We start from the raw sequence: 24,334 nt of genomic DNA, 5'->3' as shown, positions 1-24,334 counted from the left end.
GAAGAGTGAGAAGTTGATTGGTCAGAGTTCTGACCTATCTGCTCTTGTTGCTGGGGGTGAAGGTTACTTTGCCCCCAGCAACAGCAGGTCATTGGGTTTTTGCTAAAACCATGTGACCTGCATTTTGTATATAATTTGAGTACAAAGGCTGGCTGGACTGTTCAGCTCACTCAGCCCTTGAAAACGTTAGCGCACCCCGCAACCCCTTTTTTTATGGTTAATTCTACTTAGATTTTATCACGGCCTTTTTTGTTAGAAGTTGATAAAGTCACCCAATAGGTGGGTGGACTATTGACAGTACCTCTTAATGGGGTGTTTGAGCTTATGGCTGGACTGATGTTGTTTATACACGTTACTGGTTATTATATTTATTAAGGTTGACTTATTATTTTTTTCTAATTTTTGAATTAAGGCTATGACCAATAATTTTCTACCACTTAGATTTTTATGGTGTTTTTATTTATTTAGATAATATAGTCATTTTCATAGGTATTTTCTATAAGCCCATGAAAATAGAAATGTCCTCTGCCCCACTGGTTTACCCAGGGATAGAATGTATGTGGACTATTGTAAATTATCAAAATAAAATGTATACCTCCCGAAGTAGCGTCATGCTCCATATTTGCCAACAGTCCCAATTTGATAAGTCTGTCCCGTGAACCGGGCCACAAAAGGAGGGTTATGCTAATTTGCATGCAGTTTTGGGTTTCAAAAATTGGTAATTCGGCAAGCTCCAACCCATTCCTTTTCAATGGCGTGCAATGTAGGTCTACAGAGGAGGCCTGTATTATGCCCCCTATGGACAGGAATACGGGAATAAACACTAATCTGAACAATATGGAGGACTGTCATATATGACTAGAATTAATCTTTAATTATTGGGTATTTTTGCCTTTTTTTCACTTGATTTTGCATGTGGTCTGCTTAGGTTCTGGCAATTACCACAGTATTAGGCCACATTCGGACGGACATAATTTGGACATATATTTTAGCATCCTTATTGCAGTAGCCACAACCTGCCCTCCTGCAGTTCGACTTAACTGAACTTACATCAAATGGGGTTCTATATTGTTATAGTTTGGTTCAGTAGAACCAAGTGAGAACCAGTATTATGGCAGTAACAAGTCGGCAAAGCGCCTGTATTACAGTAGTCTAAAAGCGGTTTTACACAACGAATCAATTTCAATATCTTGGTTGCTCTTATTAACCCCTTCCCGACCACCCCACGTACATTAACAGGCTGCAGCACTGGTCCTTGTGTCTGCAGCCCGTTAATCTACGTGTGCTCCTAACAGAGCAGACAGGCATTCTCCGCAGCCCGGCATCTCCCAGTATAGGCTGCTACTAGCAGGGGGCCGATGGTTGCTCTGGCAACCGGAGGCCTAACAGTGTGAAACTGACAGGTATAATACACTGCACTACATAAGTATTGCAGGGTATTTTAACAACGATCCAACAACTGGCTCTGTAAATCCCCCAAAAAAAAAAATACAAAAAGTTACAAAAAATGTACAATTAAAAAAGTTCAAGTTCAAAATAATACAATTAAAAATCGCCTTTTTTGCCTTATAAAGTCTTAGTATTAGAAAAAAATAAAATAAACTATTCATAATTGTTATCACCGCGTCCGTAACGGCCTGAACAATAAAAATATAAAATGTGAAAAATATAAATGTGAAAAATTAAAAACAGATACCAGAATCGCTATTTTTAGTCACTTCAGCTTCCAAAAAATGTAATAAATAGGGATCAAAAAGTCGCTTGTACCCAAATATGGTACCAATAAAAACTAGTTTGTTCCACAAAAAAACAAGCCCTCACACAGCTTTATCGATGGAAAAAAAAAAAAAAAAAAGCTGTGGCTCTTAGAATATGGCGACACAAAAACAAAATAATTTTTTTTAAACCGTAATTTTATCATGCAATCACCGTAAAACATAAAAAACCTATATACATATGGTATCACCGTAATCGCATCGACCCACAGAAAAAAAGTTATATGTCGTTTAGGCTGGGTTCACACGACCTATTTTCAGACGTAAACGAGGTGTATTATGCCTCGTTTTACGTCTGAAAATAAGGCTACAATACGTCGGCAAACATCTGCCCATTCATTTGAATGGGTTTGCCGACGTACTGTGCAGACGACCTGTCATTTCCGCGTCGCCGTTTGACAGCTGTCAAACGACGACGCGTAAAAATACAGCCTCGTCAAAAGAAGTGCAGGACACGTCTTTGGACGTTTTTGGAGCCGTTTTGTCATAGACTCCAATGAAAACAGCTCCAAAAACGGACGTAAAAAATGCTGCGAAAACGCAGCGAAAAACGCGAGTTGCTCAAAACACGTCTGAAAATCAGGGGCTGTTTTCCCTTGAAAACAGCTCCGTATTTTCAGACGTTTTGGGTCACTACGTGTGCACATACCCTTATATCGCACGGTGAACTCAAAAAAGAATAAAAAACACAATAGAAGTTTTAACGGCCTAATTACACTAAATTCAGCAAAAAACCTATGGGATCAAAATGCTCACTATACCCCTAGATAAATTCTTTTTAGGGCTGTAGTTTCCTAAATGGGGTCACTTCTGGGGGGGGGGGGTGTCCACTGATTTGGTCCCTCAGGGGCTCTGCAAATACGACATGACATCCGAAAACCAATCCAGGAAACTTGAGCTACTAAAGCAAAATAGTGCTCCTTCACTTCTGAGCCCCACCGTGTGTCCAAACAGCCATTTATTACCACAAATGGGGTATTGCCGTAATCAGGAGAAATTGCTTTACAAATCTTGGGACGCCTTTTCTTCTTTAGTCCTTGTAAAATTGATAATTTCTACATTTTATTGGGGAAAAAAAATAATTTTTACGGGCTAATTCCACTAAATTCAGCAAAAAACCAGTGGAGTTAAAATGCTCACTATACCCCTTGATAAATTCCTTGAGGGGTGTAGCTTGCCAAATGGTGTTGTTTTGGGGGTGTTTCCACTGTTTTGGCCCCACTAGACCTCTTCAAACCTGACATGGTGCCTAAAATATATTCTAATAAAAAGGAGGCCCCAAAATCCTCTAGGTGCTCCTTTGCTTCTGAGGCCGGTTCTTCAGTCCATTATCACACTAGGGCCCCATGTGTGATATTTCTAAAAACGGCAGAATCTGGGCAATAAATATTAAGCTGTGTTTCTCTGGTAAAACCTTGTGTGTTACCGAAAAAAAATTAGATTTTTGACAAAAAAAAGAAAAAATTTGTACATTTCCCCTCTACTTTGCTTTAATACCTGTAAAACACCTAAAGGGTTAAGAAACTTTCTAAATGCTGTTTTGAACATGTTGAGGGGTGCATTTTTTATAATTGGGTGACTTATGGGGGTTTCTAATATATAAGGCCCTCAAAGCCACTTCAGAGCTGAACTGGTACCTATAAAAGTAGGTTTTTGAAATTTTCTTGAAAACGTGAGAAATTGCTGCTAAAGTTCTAAGCCTTGTAACGTCCTACAAAAAAACAAAAAAAAAATAAACAAAAAAACGATGCCAACATAAAGTAGACATATGAGAAATGTTAATTAGTAACTATTTTATGTGGTATCTGTTTTACAAGCAGATACATTTAAATTTAGAAAAATGCTAATTTTTGCAAATTTTCTCTAAAGTTTGGTGTTTTTCACAAACAAATACTGAATTTATTGATCAAATTTTTCCACTAACATAAAGTACAATATGTCATGAGAAAACAATCTCAGAAGTCGCTTGGATAGGTAAAAGCATTCCCAAGTTATTACCACATAAAGTGACACGTCAGATTTGAAAAAAATCGCCTGCGTCCACAAGGCCAAAACAGGCTCAGTCCTGAAGGGGTTAATCTCATAGATGAGCCTACGCATAACACGTAGGTCTCTGCTAGATACGTTTTGCTTGGTCATTGCAACCCGTCACTCCCTAGTTTGCAGGTCAAACATTTACAAGCCGCAAAAAGAAATGTATGGCTTTTGTTGACACATTGAAAGTAGAATATAAACTTTTATTGATTATTATATTTCTTCCTTCCTCATTTAAAATAAAATATATATATATATATATTTATTTTTTTTAATTTTATTTTTTCAAAGCCAGATTAAGGTTGTGGTAACTAGAAAAACAAAAAAATTACAAGGGGGTGTCCAGTTTGACAACTTATTTTTCATTTTGCAGGTCATTTGAGTCAACTTGGTCTTGGACAGTCCTGCTGCAGGAAACTACTTGATCAGAAGAAAAACTATGAGAAAAGTGTGCTGTTAACTTTTTATACTGGATGTGGTTCTTGGCTCTATAATACCAGTGGTCCTTAAAAAGGAGTTGTTATAAATAATTGTTAAAAAAAACGACCACTCTTCATGTGGCTAGGTCTGGTTTGCAGATGAACCGTCTTCAATTGAACGGAGTGGAGATAGAGCAGAGCACATGGAAAATAAATCCACCGTGTCTGGAAAAAAACGAATATATATATATATATATATATATATATATATATATATATTTTTTTTTTTTTATAATTATTTTTTTACTCTCTGACAACAGTCAAGCCGCAGTAGGACTTCAAGGTAATATCGGAACCTGAAAAAAACCCATAAGAACATTACTGGGGTTTTACATTGGCGGTAGGGATCCAACTACCAGGACCTCCAATCAGCAAATCAGCCTTTAGTACAGTACCCAACACAGCAATGTCCATACACATGTGGCTACGACTGGTACTGCAGGCTCAGGCCATAAAAAAAAAAAAGCTATTAGGCTATTCATACGTTGCATTTATTTTTTTACGCAAACCAGGAGTGGATTACAACCGAAAGAGAAGTATAAAGGAAAGGTTAGAATACTTTTTGGGTCCACTCTCAAAAATAATGGTAAAAACGCCTGATGGTTTAAAAAATGGCTGAAAATCATAGGCTGTTTTCCCTTGAAAACAGTTCCGTATTTTACAGCCGTTTTTTGTTTGCCATGTGAAGATACCTTCACTCCTAAAGAAAATGAATGGAGCAGCAGTGCGCACGCATTAGAAACCGCTGCAAATAAATGGGGGACACGAGAGCCTTGTTCTTGTGATCGCTCGAGGTCCCAGAGGTCAGACCCACAGTAATCATACATTTATCACCTGTCCTATCCACTTTACAACATTAGGGCTGAGTGATCTGCGACCCGTCAATTACCAAGACAAGGCGGCTACAGAACTCTATGAAGGTCATTCACCCCCTTAGGAACGGTTCAGAAATATCCTAAATATTTATAACGGGTTAATCCACTCGGTTCAAACTCTTTCATTGGGTGATGAATTTTATTGGTGTGAAAACTCCTTTAATTCTCATTTTGGGCCCTCCAATTCTTAAAGGCTATGTACACCTTTGAAATAGACTTTTTTTTTTATTTAAAAAAAAAAAAAAACACCTATTGTTTTGTGCAACTTTCTAAATACTTTTTATTAAAAAATATTTTTACTTTTTGAGATACAGCTGCTTTGTATCCTGTATACAAAGCAGCTGTATCGAGTGCTGAGACCTGAATCGGTCAGGTCAACGGCACTGACAGGTTCAGTGTCAGGGGGTCTTGCATGTCTCTGACACGCAGGATCCACCTGTTATCGATCACATCTAAGTTAGTTATGAACTTAGATGTGATCGGTAGCAACTCGATCCTGCGTGTCTGACCCACTGACACTAAACCCGTCAGTGCCGCTGACCTGACGGATACAGATTTCAGTATACAAAGCAGCTGTATATCAAAAAGTATTTTTAATAAAAAGTATTTAGAAAGTTGCATAAAACACACTGACATTTTTATAAAAAAAACAAAAAGATGTACATAAGCACAAAAACAACACCTCTAACACCAGGTATTTTGTGCCTATGGGCTCCAGAAAGGTGACACACATGGAAATAAAATGTAGATGTCTATTGTGCTCTCCCCAATGGCCTGACCCTGTGTACAGATGGGAACTAGATTTACAAGTTTCAGTTCTCTGGGACGTCAGACGAGAAGGAGTACATTTTGCAATAAAAACTAAAATATGAAAAGTAGTCACGGCTACAACATTCTATTGTGCCTAATAAAAGAAGACAGGAGCAGCCAAAGTCCACACCAAAAAAATTCTCCAACTGGAAGCTATACATGAAGGAAAATAAAAAAAAATAGAAGAAATGTATAAATACTAGAAACATGGCTGTTTATGACCACTGCGGTGTATGTACAGGGAACAACATTCACATGAGGATTAAAGGAATACTCCAGGCAAAACCGATACATTGTGTCTAGTATTCGAAGGGGCGGTGCATGACACAGGGATTCTCCTTTTATGTACTGCCCACACTGTGCATACCACAAAGTATTATTTTGGCCCTGAGTGTTTCCTTAAAGAGAACCTTTCACCTCCCCATACATGTGCAGCATATAATAGGCAGGGCTGCACAAACCCTGGGGCACTTTACATTTTTTTTCCTACCCTCCTCCGTTATTTAGATATCGATGCAGTTATATTTGTCACCCAATATTTAAAGAGGCTCTGTCACCACATTATAAGTGCCCTATCTCCTACATAAGGAGATCGGCGCTGTAATGTAGGTGACAGAAGTTAATAAATAAAAAACCCACTTTTTCCCCTTACAAAATGTTGTACTATTAAAAAACAAAATAATAAAATACAATGGAAAAAATTGCTGTTTTCTGTGAACCCTGCCTTAAAAAAAATGTGATAAAAAGTGATCAAAAAGTCGCATCTACTCTAAAATTGTACCAATAAAAACTAAGTCTTCCCGCAAAATAAAAAAAAGTTATGGCTCTTGGAATGAGACGATGGAAAAACGTAAAAAATAGCTTTGTCATTAAGGTTTAACCGCTTCCCGACCGCCCACTGTATATTCACGTCGGCGCTTGCTGGGCTCTGTGCAGCGCCGACGTGAATTCACTGTGGGTGTTAAAAGCGCGATCCGGGTGTCTCAGAGTAGCGCTGACACCCGGATCGCGCTGTTAACCCCTGCCTCTGGTCCCAGAGACATGACCGGGACCCAATTGGTTCAGGTCCCAGTCATGTGATCGCAGGGAAAGCTTGTCGTAGCAACGAACTGGAAAGTTTGTTACTACAACAAACTGGAAAGTTTGTTGCTACAACAAACTTTCCCGGGGACCGATTGCGGGTGCTGCCGTCGGTTATAAGGCAGAACCGGGGGCCACACAACGGCCCCCGGGTCTGCCATGCCCGGCAGCCTAGGAGAACCAGCCGGAGGCCGGTCCTAATAAGCTCCCTGTCAGTGTGACTCTGAGCGTCACACTGACAGTTTATAATACGTTACACTACCTAGGTAGTGTAATGTATTATAGCAGCGATCAGTGCTGCAGGTCTTCAAGTAAAAAATAAAGTAATAATAATGTTTCATAAAAGTGTAAAAACAAGTTATAAAAGTTAACAAAAAATGTTTTTTTTCCTATAATAAGTCTTTTATTATAGGAAAAAAATTAAAATGTTAAAAAAAAGTACACATTTTTTGTATCACCGCATTCGTAACGACCCAAACTATAAAACTATAATATTATTATTTTTCCCGCACGGTGAACAGCGCAAAAAAAATAATTAAAAAACTATGTCAGAATCACAATTTTTTTGGTCATCAACCCTCCAAAAATATAGAATAAAAAGTGATCAAAAAGTCGCATGTACCATAAAGTAGTACCAATAAAAACGACAACCCGTCCCACAAAAAACAAGCCCTTACACCGCTTTTTTGACTGAAAAATAAAAAAGTTATGGCTCTCAGAATATGGGGACACAAAAAATAAATAATTTTATCAAAGTGATTTTATTGCGCAAACGACACAAAACATTAAAAAAAAAGATATACATCTGGTATCGCTGTAATCGTATCGACCCGCAGAATAAAGTAAAATGTCATTTATAGCGCACGGTGAAAGGTGTAAAAAAAAAAAAAGAAAAAAAAAAGAAGAAGGACAGTAAAACATTATCAGAATTTGATTTTGGTCACTTTGCTTGCCCAAAAAAATCTAATAAAAAAAAAATATCACATATACCCTAAAATGGTACCAATGAAAACTACAGATTGTCCCGCAACAAATAAGTCCTCGCACGGCACCGGTGAAGAAAAAGTAAAAAAAGTTCTGGCTCTCAGAATATAGCGACTGAAATAGTGCAGTGTCCAAAAGCGGATAAGATCGGGCGCCATTTATCAGTGCGACACTGGCCACATATCTGCGGATTATTATTTATTTACCGAATTATTATACCCTCTTATTATGTCCTGATGTACTCTGCCCAATTTACACATACTCCCACATCATAAACTGAAATACCAGCAAAACCCCAAACAGAACAGTTACCAAGCAAACTCTGCGCTCCAAAAGCCAAATGGCGCTCCCTCCCTTCTGAGCCCCACAGCGTGCCCAAACACCAGCTTACGTCCACATATATGATATTTTATATCCGGGAGAACACGCTCAACATTGTATGAGGTATTTGTCTTCAGTGGCACAAACTGGGCACAACATATTGTGCGTTAAATTTGATATTCTGCAGGTGTCCGCTGTGTATTACAGCTGACACCCGGGACTAATGGACAGGAACAGCGATCGCGCTGTTACAGGAGCCTGTAAAAATGATATTATACTGCAATACATTAGTACTGCAGTGTATTGTACCAGCAACCTAATGATCGCTCGTTCCAGTCCCCTAAAGGGACTTTTGGGAGGTTTCCACTGTTTTGGTACCTCAGGGGCTTTGCAAATGCGACATGACACCCGAAAACCATTCCAGCTAAATTTGAGCTCCAAAAGCCAAATATTGTTCCTTCCCTTCTGAGTCTTGCCGTGGGTCCAAACAGCAGTTTATTACCACATATGGCGTATTGCTGTAATCAGGACAAATTGCTTTCCAAATTTTTGGGTGATTTTTCTCCTTTATTCATTGTAGAAATTAAACATTTCTAATGTTTTTTCAGAAAAAAGTAGATTTTCATTTTCACGGCCTAATTCCACTAGATTCAGCAAAAAAACTGTGGGGTTAAAATGCTAACTATACCCCTAGAAACATCCCTTGAGGGGTGTAGTCTACAAAATGGGGTCACTTTTGGGGGGTTTCCACCGTTTTGCTCCCTCGAGGGCGTTGCAAACGCGACATGGAACTGAAAAACAATCCAGCAAAATCTGCGCTTCAAAATCCAAATGGCGCTCCCTCCCTTCTGAGCTCTGCCGTGGGTCCAAACAGCAGTTTAGTACCAGATATGGGATATTGCTGTAATCGGGAGAAGTAGCTTTACAAGTTTTGGGGTGCTTTTTATTCTTTATTCCTTGCAAATATCTATTTTTTCAGAAAAAAAAGTAGATTTTCACTTTCACAGGCAAACTCCAATAAATATAGCAGAAGACCTGTAGGGTCAAGATGCAAACTATTCCCCTAGAAAAATTCCTTGAGGGGTGCAGTTTCCAAAACCGTGTCACTTTTGTGGGATTTCCACTGTTTTGGCACTACAAGACCTCTTCAAACCCGACATGGTGCCTAAAATATATTCTAAAAAAAAAAAAAAAGGGAGGCCACAAAAATCCTCTAGGTGCTCCTTTGCTTCTGAGGCCGGTATTTCAGTCCATTTTCTTTCTTTTTTTTTGTTTAAATCAATCCAATTTTATTGATACGAACACAGAAATGAAATAACACATTAACATTCACATTACAGTTTTCCAACATCGTATACAATCGTTACAGCATATCAGGAAATCCCCAACTTCCCCCCTTTCCCCCCTCCCCGCACAGCCCCCCACTATATCTCCGCCCTTTGTTTCTAGTACCATTCCTGGCCAGAGCACATTTCTCTTATCAAGGTTCCCCACCACCCCTTCTTTGCTCCAGACTCTATCACCCCCATTTCCTCAGACGACTCTTGCCCTTAGTCTGCTCAGTTCAGGTGACAGCACCTCAGGACAGGCCAACCATCTGCTCCATTGTTTCTCAAAAAAAATTTCCGTGCCCCTTTTAGAAAATATCTTATGCTCCATCAGGATATTATAATTCAACATTCCTACAATTTACCTCATCCATGGTGGCTCCGCATCCAGCCAGTGTTTAGCAATGCATTTCCTCGTTTGATATAATATCTTGGCAATTGCCAGGCTTGCCATTCTGTCACTCTCCAATTCTCCCACCGCTCCCAACAACATAACTTTAGGGTCTGCCGCCAATTCCCGACCATACACCTGCTTTATCAGGTCCAATATTTTCCCCCATAGGGTCCTCAGGGCCTCGCATGACCAAAACATATGCAATTTTCAGTCCATTTTCACACTAGGGCCACATGTGGGATATTTCTAAAAACTGCAGAATCTGGGCAATAAATATTGTGTTGCGTTTCTCTGGTAACTCTCTGTGTTACAGAAAAAAAAATGTATTACAAATGAATTGAAGCAAAAAAAATAAAAATGTGTAAATTTCCCCTCTACATTGCTTTAATTCCTGTGAAACGCCTAAAGGGTTAAGAAACTTTCTGAATGCTGTTTTGAATACTTTGAGGGGTGCAGTTTTTAATATGGGGTGATTTATGGGGTCTATCTAGTACATAAGACCCTCAAAGCCGCTTTAGAACTAAACTGGTCCCTGTAAAAATCGCCTTTTGAAATTTTCTTGAAAATGTGAGAAATTGCAGCTAAAGTTCTAAGCCATGTAACGTCCTAGAAAAATAAAATAATGTTAAAAAAAACTATGAAAATATAAAGTAGACATATGGAATATGTGAAATAGTAACTATTTTGTGTGGTATTACTATCTGTTTTACAAGCAGATACATTTAAAAATGATAAAAATCATAATTTTTGCAAATTTTCTCTAAATTTTGGTGTTTTTCACAAATAAGCAATGAATTTATTGACCAAATTTTCCCACTAATATAAAGTACAATATGTCACTTCTCAGAATCGCTTGGATAGGCAAAAAGCATTCCGGAGTTATTACCACATAATGTAACACGTCAGATTTTAAAAAATGGGGCTGGTCCTGAAGGCCAAAATGAGCTCAGTCTTGAAAGGGTTAAAATAGGCTGGTCGTTAAAGGGGTTGTCAATTTTTTTTTTTTAGTAGGGGCTGGAAATTAAATAAATAAACAAAAAAGCAATACTCCTTGCCCCTGGCGATCCAGCGCCGACGCTCTGGCGGCACTCCCGATGGTGGTTTACAAGTGACCGCTGCAGCCAATCAGAGGGCACAGCGGTCACGTGTATTTATGGCATGATTTGTCACCACTGAGCCCTCTAAGCCACTAATAGTGCCATCAGCGAGTCAGCGCTGAAACGCCGGGGGTAAGGATAGGTAAGTATTGATTTGTTGGAGTTTTGTTTTTTTTAACAGCGGCTGGAAGTGAAATAAATATTTCATTTCCAGCCCCTACTAAAAAAAAAAAATTATCTCAGATAACCCCTTTTTAACTCTTATTTGCCTTGGTAGCTCTATAGCAGTTACTAGGAGATTTTTTCTTTCACTGGTGGTTTAGCTGCTTAGGTTTAGGGTCAGTTCACAGAGAGTTTATTTTAGCGCTGATTTTGATTCGGGAACGGCGTCTAAATGAGCGCCAAAACACTGCCAAAATTACCCTCTATTGATTTCAATGGAAGGCAGAGGCCTTTTCTTTTCCACAAAAAAAAAAAAAAAAGCGATTATGTCCTCTCTTGCCGCTCGTTTGAGCAGTTCTTTCTGCGTGTTTGCCAGCGGTCCTTGTATTAGCTTCAAAGTCCGTGGGCGAAAAAAACGTGCAGGCAGTTCAAAATCTGCCTCAAAATTCCTGAAGGAATTCTGAGGCAGATTTTTTCCGCCTGCAAAAAAACTGGGTGTGAACAGGGCCTTAGGGGTTGTCAGTCTTAGAAAACCTATAGTTGAATACCCTATCAGGGAATTCTAAGTTAATAGAAGGGAGTCTCCCTTTTAGGACCCTTATCTATTAGCCATGACAGTGCGGGGCTACAAAGATCCCAGACTCAATAGTTTTCGTCACATCCATGCATTACATGAATAGCCTATGGATTTCATAAGTTTATAGTCAGGGAACCCTTCTAACAAAAAGGGATTATCCAAAGTGGATACCCCCTTTAAGCATTCTATCCTTGCCGAATTGAAAATCATTCCTCCATTCGCTGAATTCCTCCTAAGTTTGTGGTGGACTTTTCCGAATACAGAGGTCAATTGGAACACACAGACCTGCAGGATAACGCATGGAGGGGGAATAGTTTTCAGACTACCTTAGGCTATGTTCACACAGTTTTTTTGCAGGCGGAAATTCTGCCTCAAAATTCCATTTGGAAGTTTGAGGCAGATTTTCCTCTCCCTGCACGCCGATTTTCATGCCGTTTTTCGCCCGCGGCCATTGAGCGCCGCAAAATACGCTTTCTCTGCCTCCCATTGATGTCAATGGGAGGTCAGAGGTGTAACCGCCGAAGATAGGGCATGTCCCTTCTTTCTCCCCCCAGATGGTTTTACCGCTCGCGGAAAAAAAAAAAAAAAGACATAGCCTTAGACTCCAATAGAAAATACTCACGGAACTTGTGATTTTTTTTTCTCTAAAATCGCATCGCTTTGGAGTAAAAGAATGACTACATTACACTGCTTGCAGTTTGGAGCAGTATGATCTTACTTATAGGTTCCTTTTAACGGGTCTAAGGCCCCCTGCACAAAACGGAGTCCGTAATCACTGTCCATGATCACGGGCACAGCCGGCTGCGGACAGCGACCCCCATTTGCAGGCCATGTTCCCATATAAAGTATGGGAGCACAGTCCATAAAAAGCAAAAGATAGAACATGTCCTATCTTCTGCGGAGCCTTCCTACGGCACGGATGCCTTCCCGTAAATATACGGGAAGGTGTCCGTGGGCAATAGAAGTGAATGGGTCCATAATTACAGTCCGTAACTACGGATGAATTCTACGCTCATGTGCATGGGGCCTAAGTAAGATTTTGTGGGGTGGGAGATCACCTCTAGCTTGGGCAAAAACTAAGAAGTCCATTGAATGTCTTCTGAAGAGGACTTGTATTCAATATAATTCAATGGATGTGACATTCTTTACTCAAGAGCTTGTGGCGGTGATGGAATCACTGTTTGTGCTTTTTATTTTTTTATTAAAAAAAACCTCTTCCTGTTTTAGGATTTCACTATTACCATTCAGCAGAACTGTACAGAACATAGAGGGAGGTAACTAGCGATGCACAGAGCTTCGTATCTATAGTACACGTAATCTATCACTTTCTAAATCACTCAAGAAAAAGTACAGCGCTGTGAAAAAGTATTTGCTCATCCAACTAATTTTAATATTAGATAAAGACAACACGAGCAAACGCAAAATGCAGCTTTTAAATAATCATTCCATTTATTGAGAAAAAAAGATTCAAAACCTATATCACCCATGTGAAAAAGTAATTGCCCCCTCTATAGCTGGTTGCGCCACCCTTGGCAGTAACAGCTGCAATCAAACGTTTCCGATAACTGGCTATGAGTCTTTTACATCGCGTCGGAGGAATTCCGTCTCTCTCTTCTCTCTCCGTTTAAGGTCTTGCCACAGCATCTCAATGGGATTCCAGTTAGGACTTTGACTCGGCCACTCCAAAACTCTAATTTTGTTTCTATTGAGCAGTTAAGAGGTGCACTTGCTTGTGTGCTTTGGATCATTGTTCTGCTGCATATCCCAACTGCGCTCGAGCTTTAGGTCACAATCTGACGATCAGACATTATCCTTCAGGATTTCCGGATAGAAAACAGAATTCATGGTTCTATTAAATATGACAAGTCCAGGTCCTGCAGAAGCAAAGTAGCCTCATACCAGCACACTAAACACCACCATGTATGTTGGTATGATGTTCTTATGGTGGAGTATGCCGGATGCAACTAGATTTCAAACGTCTTCCAAAAAGTTCCACATTTGACTCATCAGTTCACAAATTATCTCAAAAGTCTTGGGGGTCAGCTAGATGTTTTTTCGACAAATGTGTTCTCTTTGATCGGCAGTGGCTTGCGCTGTGTAAATCTCATTGACCTTAACTGAGACAAGTGAGGACTGCAGTTCTTTAGATGTTCTTTTGTGACCACCTGGATAAGTTGTCGATTCGCTCTTGGTGAAATTTTGGTAGGCCGGCCACTTCTGGTCACCACTGTTCTAGGTTTTCTCCTTTTGTGGATAATGGTACTCACTGAATTTCACTGGAGTCCCAGAACCTTGGCAATGGCTTTAAAACCCTTTCCAGACTGGTAAATTTCAATTACTTTGTTTGGCATCTGTATTGAATCTCTTCAGAACGTGGAATCATGTGCTGCTTTTTGAGGCCTTACTTTTTCCCATAGGGCGTGGTAGCCTCTAAACAGCAAAGAAACGCCCCTTTTGCGTCAATCTTCATAAGCCCCGCCTCATTTCTGGACTGTTGGAAGGTATAGCTATGATTACCAATTCCGTAATTTCTTGTTATTATCGGATTTGCTCATATGAAAGAACTAGCCACTACCTTTCCGGGAACATTAGCAGAACACAATTGCACCTATGGTAACAGAGTGAGCAGAAAGGTTGTCACAATACAGGCATTGTTTACGGCATATTGTATGGATGGTGTCTGCAGGCACTGCACTATAATTTGTGTTCCAAAAATAATTATCTGATCTGGTATCCTATGCCTGGAGGGAAATATCCTAATAGTCTGTGGTCGGTGACAGAAAATATGCTTCAGTGTTGAATTGTCAGAGACCAAATTGCCACCAGGGTCTCGTTATATGTTTCACGATCAGAGTCATAGCAGTAATATCAGATCTACAGAGTTCTTGGTGCCACCATGCCAGCGCTACGTCTCATATGGTGCCACCCTCACATGGGTTGTATCGCGGTAAATATGGTATCATCACCGTAAGCATATTCCTCAAGATGGTGGATAAGCACCAGCTAGAGGCAAAAAAGTAACTCCAAGTAACATCCAACAGTTCATAATTTCCAATAATCCAGCACCTACGCAATCCAGAACAGTCCAGATTATCAGAATTTTACTTAGTCTGTAAACACAGTATATAGTATGTGGCGATCGGGGCCAGACAGGAGTTTATTGTGCCCACCGGGGGATTCTCTAGTACTCTGGTGGGCCAGTCCGACCCGAATATAAACTGGCTATACAGTGAATATATAAAGTCTTGCGGTTCCTGAGTTAATATAACAATATAGTATAATAGCATGATATAAAAACATAAGGTTGGTTATTTAGGCTAGGGCTACACTGTGATTTTGGCCACAGCATAGGTCATGAGGCCAAAGATTGATGTGTGCATTGCACGTAATTAAAGTCAGTCAATGTAGCCGTGTGGCGACCCATGGATTGCCACGACCGCGACCCGACAGTCGCAAGAAATCCAAACCTGCTGGATTTCTTGCAACTGTCGGGTAGCAGTAAGCTGCGGGTCGCAACGCAGTTACATCGACTTTCATTATGTGCGAAGCACGCAGCGGCACACCGTCCTCTCTTTATAAAGTCACAGATTAGATTGGGTTTACAACTACATTTGTGTTTCTGTTGTTCTGCTCAGTCGGAGGAGCAGAACAAGGGAAATACCAGAAGCGCCGGTTCCGTTGCACACCACCGGCGGCTGACGGAACCCATTGTTTTTAATAGGTCCCGTCGGGTTGTCCGTAGTTTTACCAGAAACAATAGCGGAGGCCTTAGTTAAGTATCACCTCACACTGTGCTATGTGGCAAAGTTTATATAACTCCAAAGTTCAAATAAACCTTGTCAAATACAGATTTATTTTTTTTACAGGAAAGTAATCAGTGCTTTTCCCATACTGGATATGGCACCAAGTAACCCAGCCAAAGGTCATTTGCTCATCACTAGGTAAAATAATAAATAATCTGTCAGGCCATCATCGTCCCGGCAACGCAATCGTGGACTGCTGATAGGTTACCATGCAAAGGGCCCGTGCTCCGCCATTGGTAGATACCTAATAGGCCATGCCAGAGGTGGATCTACCTTTGTTTCCCCATTACCCCTCCCCAAATGTAAATAAAAAAAAGTCAATCAATAAATTCTATGTACCGGTTGGTGTTAAGAGCAGAAGTAGATTAGTGCTAGAAATTTGTGCTTTTTTTTTCCTGGATTTTATTTAATAAATGTGATGTCGGGTACTGTCCCACACAGTAGCAGACCGCATTCGGCAGGAACACCAGCCACAATCGTGTGGCTATTGGCCATCGACAGTGAGCGCGGTTTCAACCGCATCCAGATGCCGCTACATGGGACTGTACCATTAAACTACATCTCCTGGGGACCTCACCCACACTCTCCTCTTCACGAGTGCTGAGAAACGTCACCAATTTTACCACAAATTTGTTGCACATCCACTCTGCGTTCTTTAGTGCAATTTTTGCCAAAACTGCTTAGTTCATGTGGGGCATAGAGGGTTTGGAAATCTATGGCATATCCACAGGACATGGCATAAATGTCAGATAGATGCGGGTCCTACCTCTGGGACCCGCACCTATCTGTAGAACAGGGCCCCTTAAACCCCGGTCTACATTTCTCCACTACCGGATTAGGTGGTCAGGAGTTAAGAAAATACCGTAACTCCCATAGGAGTGAAAGGCAATTATGGAAACAGCGTAGCTCGCGTGCTACGCTGCTTCCGTAACTGCCATTCCTTTCTATGGGAGTTACAGAAACAGCTCAGCGAGTAACGCGGTTTTCATAACTCCCGATCATCCAATCAGGAAGTGGCCGGGAGGCAGAGAAAGATAGAACGGGGTCTAGGGGGCCCCGTTCCACAGATAGGCACGGGGTCCTTAGGTGGAACCCGCATCAATCTGACATTTAAGGCATATTCTGTGGATATGCCATAGATGTCCAAGATGGAAAACCCCTTTTATTTACCCGGATATACAATAAAGAGTCCCGTGGCACTCTTTAAGCTGTGCCATTGAAATCAGTGGGACCCAGACCGGTCAATACAGTTCCAGCATCTGGAGATCTGAGAATTGTATAATTTTTTATTATACAAATAGCATTTATTTGCTGGAACTGATACCTGTACATATATTATAAGATTTTATTTGGTCTTTGTTACAGTTTTATTCCTTTAGCATGTTTCCCTTATTTGATCTATGATTCAGGAACACGTCCAAAGTAATCCTTTCTATTGTATTCTGTATTTACATAACTGTATACGGACATGTACATGTCACTGAAAGAGCAGCTTTCATAATACGCAGAGGAAAGACAGAAGAGCAATGACAGTAGCAGTTCCAAAACTTCAATTTATTTTAAAAAGTGGTTTGAATTCACTTTGACAATTGATCCATTTTAAATTTTGATCACTTCAGATTAAAGATCAGTTCCTAGGCAACTCAGTGTCCGCACTTCATCTCCTATTCTACTTATAATAGTGACAACTTTTCTTTTCCTTAAGAAAACAAACATACTGTAGGTTGTCGAAACTCATTACATAACGAAACACCACAAATTGGTTGCATGGTCTATTTTGAGGGCTTACCAGATTCTACCCAGTAAATCAGGTTCCAATCCTTCCCTGTCCCTGAAACTTAGTGGCATAGACGTCGCCCAAGGGGCTTAGGTGGCGCCCAGGTCCTGCAAACCCAGGGGCTCAGGGTGCGTCCAGGTCCCGCAAGCCAAGGCGCTCAGATGGCGCCCAGGGTTTGAGATGGCGTTCAGGTACCGAAGGCCCAGGAGCTTAGAAGGCATCAAAGTCCTACAAGACCTGGGGATTAGAGGGCACCCACGTCCCAAAAGCCATGGGGCTCAGACGGTGCCTAGGTCCTGTAAGTCCAGTGGCTTAGATGGCACCCAGGTCCCAAAAGCCATAAGGCTCAGACATTGCCCAGGTCCTGCAAGCCCAGGCACTTTCTTAGGAGACGCCAAGATCCTGAAAGCCCTAGGGCTTAGACAGTTCCCAAGTCCTGGAAGAGTAGCTAATAGGTTGTATGAACCACACAGTTCTCCGTCCGCTTATGCCCCACAACATTAGCTATAAAAACTGCTTCACGCCATCCTTCTCTCGGTCAGGGCATATGAAATGGGTGATGATGGCATGAACCAGCACAAGGGGCCCCTTGATTCCAATTGTAGACAATGATCTGTCACTTATTTTTACATTGTTTCTGCTGTTTTCAGGTAGAAAATAAAAAATTATGAAAAAACAAAAGTACACTTTTTAGAAAACACCTGCACAGGGCCAATGTCAGGTATTGCAGTATATGCAAAGTATATCGGTGTATCTGACATTCCTCAGTATAAAGAGATCACAATGCCGCCGCTGTGGGGGAACGGACATGCAGATGAATGTAACAGAAAATATAAGAGAAAGGCGATTCTACAGCGGTGACGAACAGAGGACATGTCCTACTTGTCCCTTTCTTTAGAGGCAACTCAATAGTTAAAGAATGGAACTGCATCAGGTCGAATACGTACGTACACATTATATATATATAATATCTCTCTATTATCTTATATCAGAAATTTTAGGGCAGGGAAGGAATGGCCCCAGAGCAGGGCAATGGCAGGTCAGAGGGCATAGTCCAGAACGCTCCGGGTGAGACAGTGCCGCTACATTCAGGTGGAACATCAGAGATATGGGTCATGGGTAAGTTTTGTATCTAATCTATAACATCTACTTTACAATATCTGCACCTCCGATAGTCCATAGCTTTATAGTATTGTTCAGATAGAGTAAGGCCGGGTTCACACCTTGCAGATAAAATCTGCTGTGAAATCCACATTCACCTGCATATTTTAATTCAGATTTTACCTATACTGTATAACAGGTGAAATCCACAAGGGATAGGGCATTCTGTAGATTTTAATCTGCGCTCCATGCACTGGAACACATACAGATTGCATCATATAAATAAGGTTTGGAAAAATCCCATTCACCTGTATTGTATGTTTGGTGCACCAAAATGGCGGCATGTGAACCCCACCAAAGGGACTTGTTGACAGGCCCCAACCAATAAGGATGCTGCGGTCATATTCCACAGTGACATAAAAATAAGAGCTGTAATCTGATTGGTCAATATGAACTACTGCACTGCTGTAAATCTCCATATGGCCTCACTAATCAAAACTGTCCTAGTTGTCCATAGCAACCAATCACAGTGCAACTTTCATTATTATTTTACTCAGGAAAAATTAAAGCTGCATTGTGAGTGAGCACAGTTGCACATAGCGACCAATCACAATGCAGCTTTCATGTTCCCAGAGTAAAATAATAATGAAAGCTGCATTGTGATTGGTTTCTATGGGCAACTTTACGCAAAGTGACCATAGAGTATTAGGATGGGTTCCATGGGATATCCACCAGTGTTACCCTATAAGGGGACGCATGAAATCACATGTCTACTTGCAATTACCTACAATTTCATGTGCCCCCTCGGAATTCTTCGGGACTATAACATTGATGGCCTATACTTAGCATAGATGATCATGTTTGACCGATGGGGATTATAGTCCTGGAGAACTCCTTTAATATCATGGGCAGTAACCCGCTACCTAGAACTGCGATTAACTGCGATAATAGTGGCGGATATTATGGACATGGAGCCTGGTACTAATGTAAAAAAGCAATGTGGGATATAGTACTGCCCAAATAAACCAATCAGAAGCTCTCTTACATTTTATAACCTCCACTTGCAAAATGAAAGCTGAAATCTGATTGGTTTCTATTAATAAATGGGTTATCTTTACTCATGACGTTCGCAACGTCGTTGCTTCCTTGTTCTCACAACTTCTGTAGAGTCGCATTCCAATATTCTGACTGTTAACTAGATTGTCCTAATTCTGCCCAAGATGCTTACATATGAACATTACCGAGAATCTTGATGTATCCTAATGAAATATAATTGACGTACAATTAGCTATAAGAATGTAATCCTTACATACCATTGAAAATACAGAGCTCTAATGACGCGTATGACACATATGACATCATCTCTACTCCTTACCCACAGAACATTGCTCATTGAAGATCCTGAATTTATTAAAACCGCCAGATAAGAAGACATCACTGCTCGCAGTTTACAATGTAATTTATGGGAAATTATGTCGTCTGGTGTCATTCCTATGTTTTTACTCGAAAAGGAATTTACAATTAAAACGAAATAATCAGGCGAGATAACTGTATTATTAATGCATCATTTAGTTGTTCATGCTTGCAGCATGCTGGAAAGTAAATCAGTGTGTCTATTTAATACGTATGTAAAATACCAACAAAACCCATGGAAGTGTCCCACCAGATCAACCGTTGTGCCATGCAAGTAAAAACGGCAAGGGTGCGGTAAATGTTTTTATATATAAAAAAAACTCAAGAGGGGGCTAAACAGAGGGTTTGTCCCCCTACAGACTGTATTAAGTTCAATTTGAATGATGGAGAAAGCCTACTTTAGATATTACCCTGGTACAAGTGGGCCCTAAGGGCCCATAGGCAACGAGAACGCTAGCCACTGCTATTTAGCAAAATCAATTATTTGAGGACCTGTGACTTCTAAATAATGGGACAAGAACTTCCCCCGTGAATCACTTCCTTGCTGGAGAAAGGAGCCATCCTTAGATAAAGGTGCTTCAACTTAGAACAGCCCCATTTTAAAAAAGCAGTGGTGCGACCAAGTACGAAAAAGGGACAACCCTCCATTACCTGAACTACAGGGCTGCTTGGGCAGGAGGGCCTAAAGCTGGGCTGGCCATACATGAGCGATTTATGACGGCCGTTCTCTGAACACCTTGTCATTCTCGGTTTGTCTTAAGGTTGTTGTTTTGGTCGACAACTCCATAAGATAAATGACAAATCGCCGATCGATATCTGCCTTAATTTGTGGTCTGGTCTGAGCGGTTGCTGGGATGCAGATTTGTCATATACGACTTTCCAAAGGCAACTTTTCCATAGATATCAGTTTTCAGTCAGCGTCTCTCACGCTCAGTCGTGTCATGAAAAGGCGCCGAAAGTCGGCAGAAAATGGTCTGAATAGTGTATGGCCAAATTAAGGTGGGCTATGACAAGGACAGATCTACATATTTAGGTCTCATGCACACGACCGTAGCCATGTGCATGGCCGTGATTTTCTGGTCGGAAGGGGCGGAGTGTCAGCCGCAAGCCGCCCACAAATCGCGGGCCGTGCACATGGCCACTATTTTCTATGAGCCTGGACCGCAGAACACGGCCGTAATAAGACTTTCCCATTCTTTCTGGGGTCCAGGCTCCTGGGCCATGCACGGACCGTGGAAACCACGGTCGTGTGCATGGCCCCATAGGAATGAATGGGGCCGCAATTCTCCAGTGGATTTTTGGGGGAATTGCGGCCGTAAAAGCATGTTCGTGTGCACGGGGCCTAAGGCTCTCATGATCTGTTGATTCATGACCTCCTTCGAAGCCATGGTAGATATCAACAATACTTGGGCGGGAGCAAAAGACCAACAGAAGTGACGTAAACAGTTGCTCATCAATAAACCCGGTACCAAAAATGTAGAGCATTTTTTGTTTTAGCCTAGGACCATTATTGGGAGATGCCAAACTACAGGAGAGCATCCTTCAGGGGTCCCACCATGACCAATACTTTTCCAATGGCGCACATTAAAGACACAGGCAGGTGCGGTGCAGAGAGTACCTGGACCTGCAAAGCACTGCTCTAGATCTACCTTTGGGCATGGAAAACTGTGGACCTCTGTACCACCTTTGATTACAATGGCTTTTAGATATATTTTTGAATGTGAAACCATCACAATTTCTGGGTCATTGTAATTTTCCTGTGCAAACAGAGTCTAATTTGAGGACCACGAGGATATTTTAAAAAGGTACTCAACATGATTTTGGTCCAATTAAATAAAATTTATTCCAAAATGGCATCTGAATGAGGAAATTAATTATCAGAGGGATAAATAATCAATTCCAATAGATGTCAGATAATGAGCCTGAATACCTTTGGCACACGACCCAACTTACACAGTAGAATGCCTATTACTATAGAAGAAATAGCTACCTCAACACTGCCGCTCTAGTGGTAAGTTTGCCAACTACACATTTATGGTAAATCTGGAACTTTAGTGCATCCATTCAGAGGCAGCAATTGATTCATTTGACAGAAAACCCGAAAACAAAATAGACTCATTGTCCAAAAGCAAGTTTTCTTACAAAATTTTCCCAAATATAATAAGCTCAGCAATTCCTTGGAAAAAATAGATAATTTGGCAGAAGTCCACGCCGCCACAAAGCAACACGATGCTTCTCAATAAAATCTGATTTTTAACATTTAGACTACCGCACGGTTAAATGTCCAAAACTGACCGGGATGTTACTGATGTACTGGCAAATCCAGATTCCTAGACCGTGAGCAATAAACCAAATAAAGATCATCAGGGCATGCCAACAGGAGTATATGGTCATTGGCACAAGTACTGCAGAAAGTGACGGCCGGTGATAATAACACCAGGTCAACTCAAAAATGACAAACCCCTTCAGTGCCGCAAGGACATGTAATACAATGTACTGAATTATCACAATTGTCAGATCATAACCCGATCATACTCCAAATAAAAGCGGCAGCAGTGCCAGTTAATGATCCTAAACACCTTTGAAGGAGCTATGGCCTGGATATGTTGTCATTGAAATCAAAAAAGTTTTTCGGTTATTGGATAGTTACTGAAATTGGATGGCCACTAAATGGGCTCAGGGGCATTACATATCCCACAGACTCTTTCACACGGGCAGACTCTTTCACACGGGCAGACTCTTTCACACGGGCAGACTCTTTCACACGGGCAGACTCTTTCACACGGGCAGACTCTTTCACACGGGCAGACTCTTTCACACGGGCAGACTCTTTCACACGGGTCCCAGCTCCCTACATCAATGTTATCCTGTTGACATATCTAAACATTTATTTAAAGTTAATTTCCCTTTAAAGAATCCACAAGGGGCTAGTATCTGGATGCCCGTCATTTCTCCGCCTTCATCTAATAACGTGCTTGGCGTACAGTAATAGTAAATTCCACAAAAAGGTGTAGAACGGAAACGACTTTTGTCAGGGAACCACCACTGCAGCCAGCACTAAGAAGGTGGCAAGAGACCTTTAAAGAGTCCCAGACAGAGCAATCAGTACCAGTCACAGATGTCACCCTTGTACCCTCCATCCCACTGCATGACATCATGTTTACCCTCCCCCATGTTAAAGTCCTGCTGAGCCAAATGCAATATTTCCAAACATTCACTATCACTGCTTTATTAACCCTTTAAGGGATCTGATTGCAAAACAAACCACCCCCACCCCCCAACCACAAATCTCACCCTCCCACACCTCTTCTCCATAGGGATAACACTCCCTTTAATAATGTGTTGTCCAAATAAATTATTTATAGCATCCCTATTAATATGCACCAGACAGCAAACAAGAAAGCCTGGGCTATAATAACATAAGATACACTGCTGCAGTGTTCGTTACAATGTATACATACAATTACAATAGAAACATAAACACTGACCTGGATAAATGTTTCAGGATCTGCTTCTTGATAATCCCAGCCATGGTTTGCAGGAGATCCTAAGGAGCAAGGGGGTAATGGTGTCCTATGTGGGCTCCTCATCTATACACTGGGGGTCCCTCCATGAACACATAGAAGGGCCAGGCAGTAGAGGGGGGGGGGGGCTTAGTGACACAGGGTCCAGGAGTGCAGAGCACACGCCACCATCACACAGCGTCCATGTTAGCCGCAGCATTACCTAGATACAGGCAGCAGGGGGCGGTGCTGAGTGACTCATGCCTGGGAGTGGCGGAGGGCTGCACAATAGGAGGGGGAGGGATAACCCTTTCATGCCCTGGCTGCTGCATAAGAAGAAGGAGGGGGCGAGGGGATGGGTATTCTTCAGTGAGGGGGCACCAAGTAGAGGGCAGCACCGCAAACATTCTGAGTTTAGATCAGAAGAAAAGCTAAAGGAATAGAACCAGCGCTGTGTATATGAATGAGAAGATGATACAACATATCTGGCTAGTTATGGAAATGAGGGGGACCCTGCTTAGTTGTGTTCAATTATTTGATTTTAAAAAAAACACAGCGACCTGGGGTCCCCACTATTTTTCATAACCAGCCAGATACAATAAAGCAGCCGCAGACTAGGATTACCAGGGTGGGAAGGGCCAGCCTCATAATACCAGTACCCGACCATCGCTCCGGATGGTCGGGTACTGGATCGTATCTTCCCGATACGCCGGATGGTGGTGGGTACGGGGGTATTAATGGGGGGATAGTGCTAGCCCTTTACTGGCTTAAGGGTATGTTCACACGCGGAGATAAAAACGGCTGAAAATTATGGAGCTGTT

The 24,334-nt window shown here is 41.3% G+C and overlaps 1 protein-coding gene across 1 annotated transcript in view; it reads right to left on the bottom strand.

Moving 5' to 3' along the window:
• BLTP3B (bridge-like lipid transfer protein family member 3B) overlaps positions 1–23,736 on the bottom strand; it is an 83,674-nt gene extending 59,938 nt beyond the window's left edge. The window contains exon 1 of the mRNA XM_075856077.1: positions 23,499–23,736. Within this exon, the coding sequence (XP_075712192.1) occupies positions 23,499–23,542 (44 nt within the window). The 5' untranslated portion in view covers positions 23,543–23,736. The remainder of the gene's footprint in view (positions 1–23,498) is intronic.
• Between the last annotated feature and the right edge of the window lie 598 nt (positions 23,737–24,334).

Source organism: Rhinoderma darwinii, chromosome 3 (assembly GCF_050947455.1).
Source record: "Rhinoderma darwinii isolate aRhiDar2 chromosome 3, aRhiDar2.hap1, whole genome shotgun sequence".
NCBI classification, from domain to species: Eukaryota; Metazoa; Chordata; class Amphibia; order Anura; family Rhinodermatidae; genus Rhinoderma; species Rhinoderma darwinii.
This window is presented reverse-complemented; position numbering and strand designations above follow the sequence as displayed.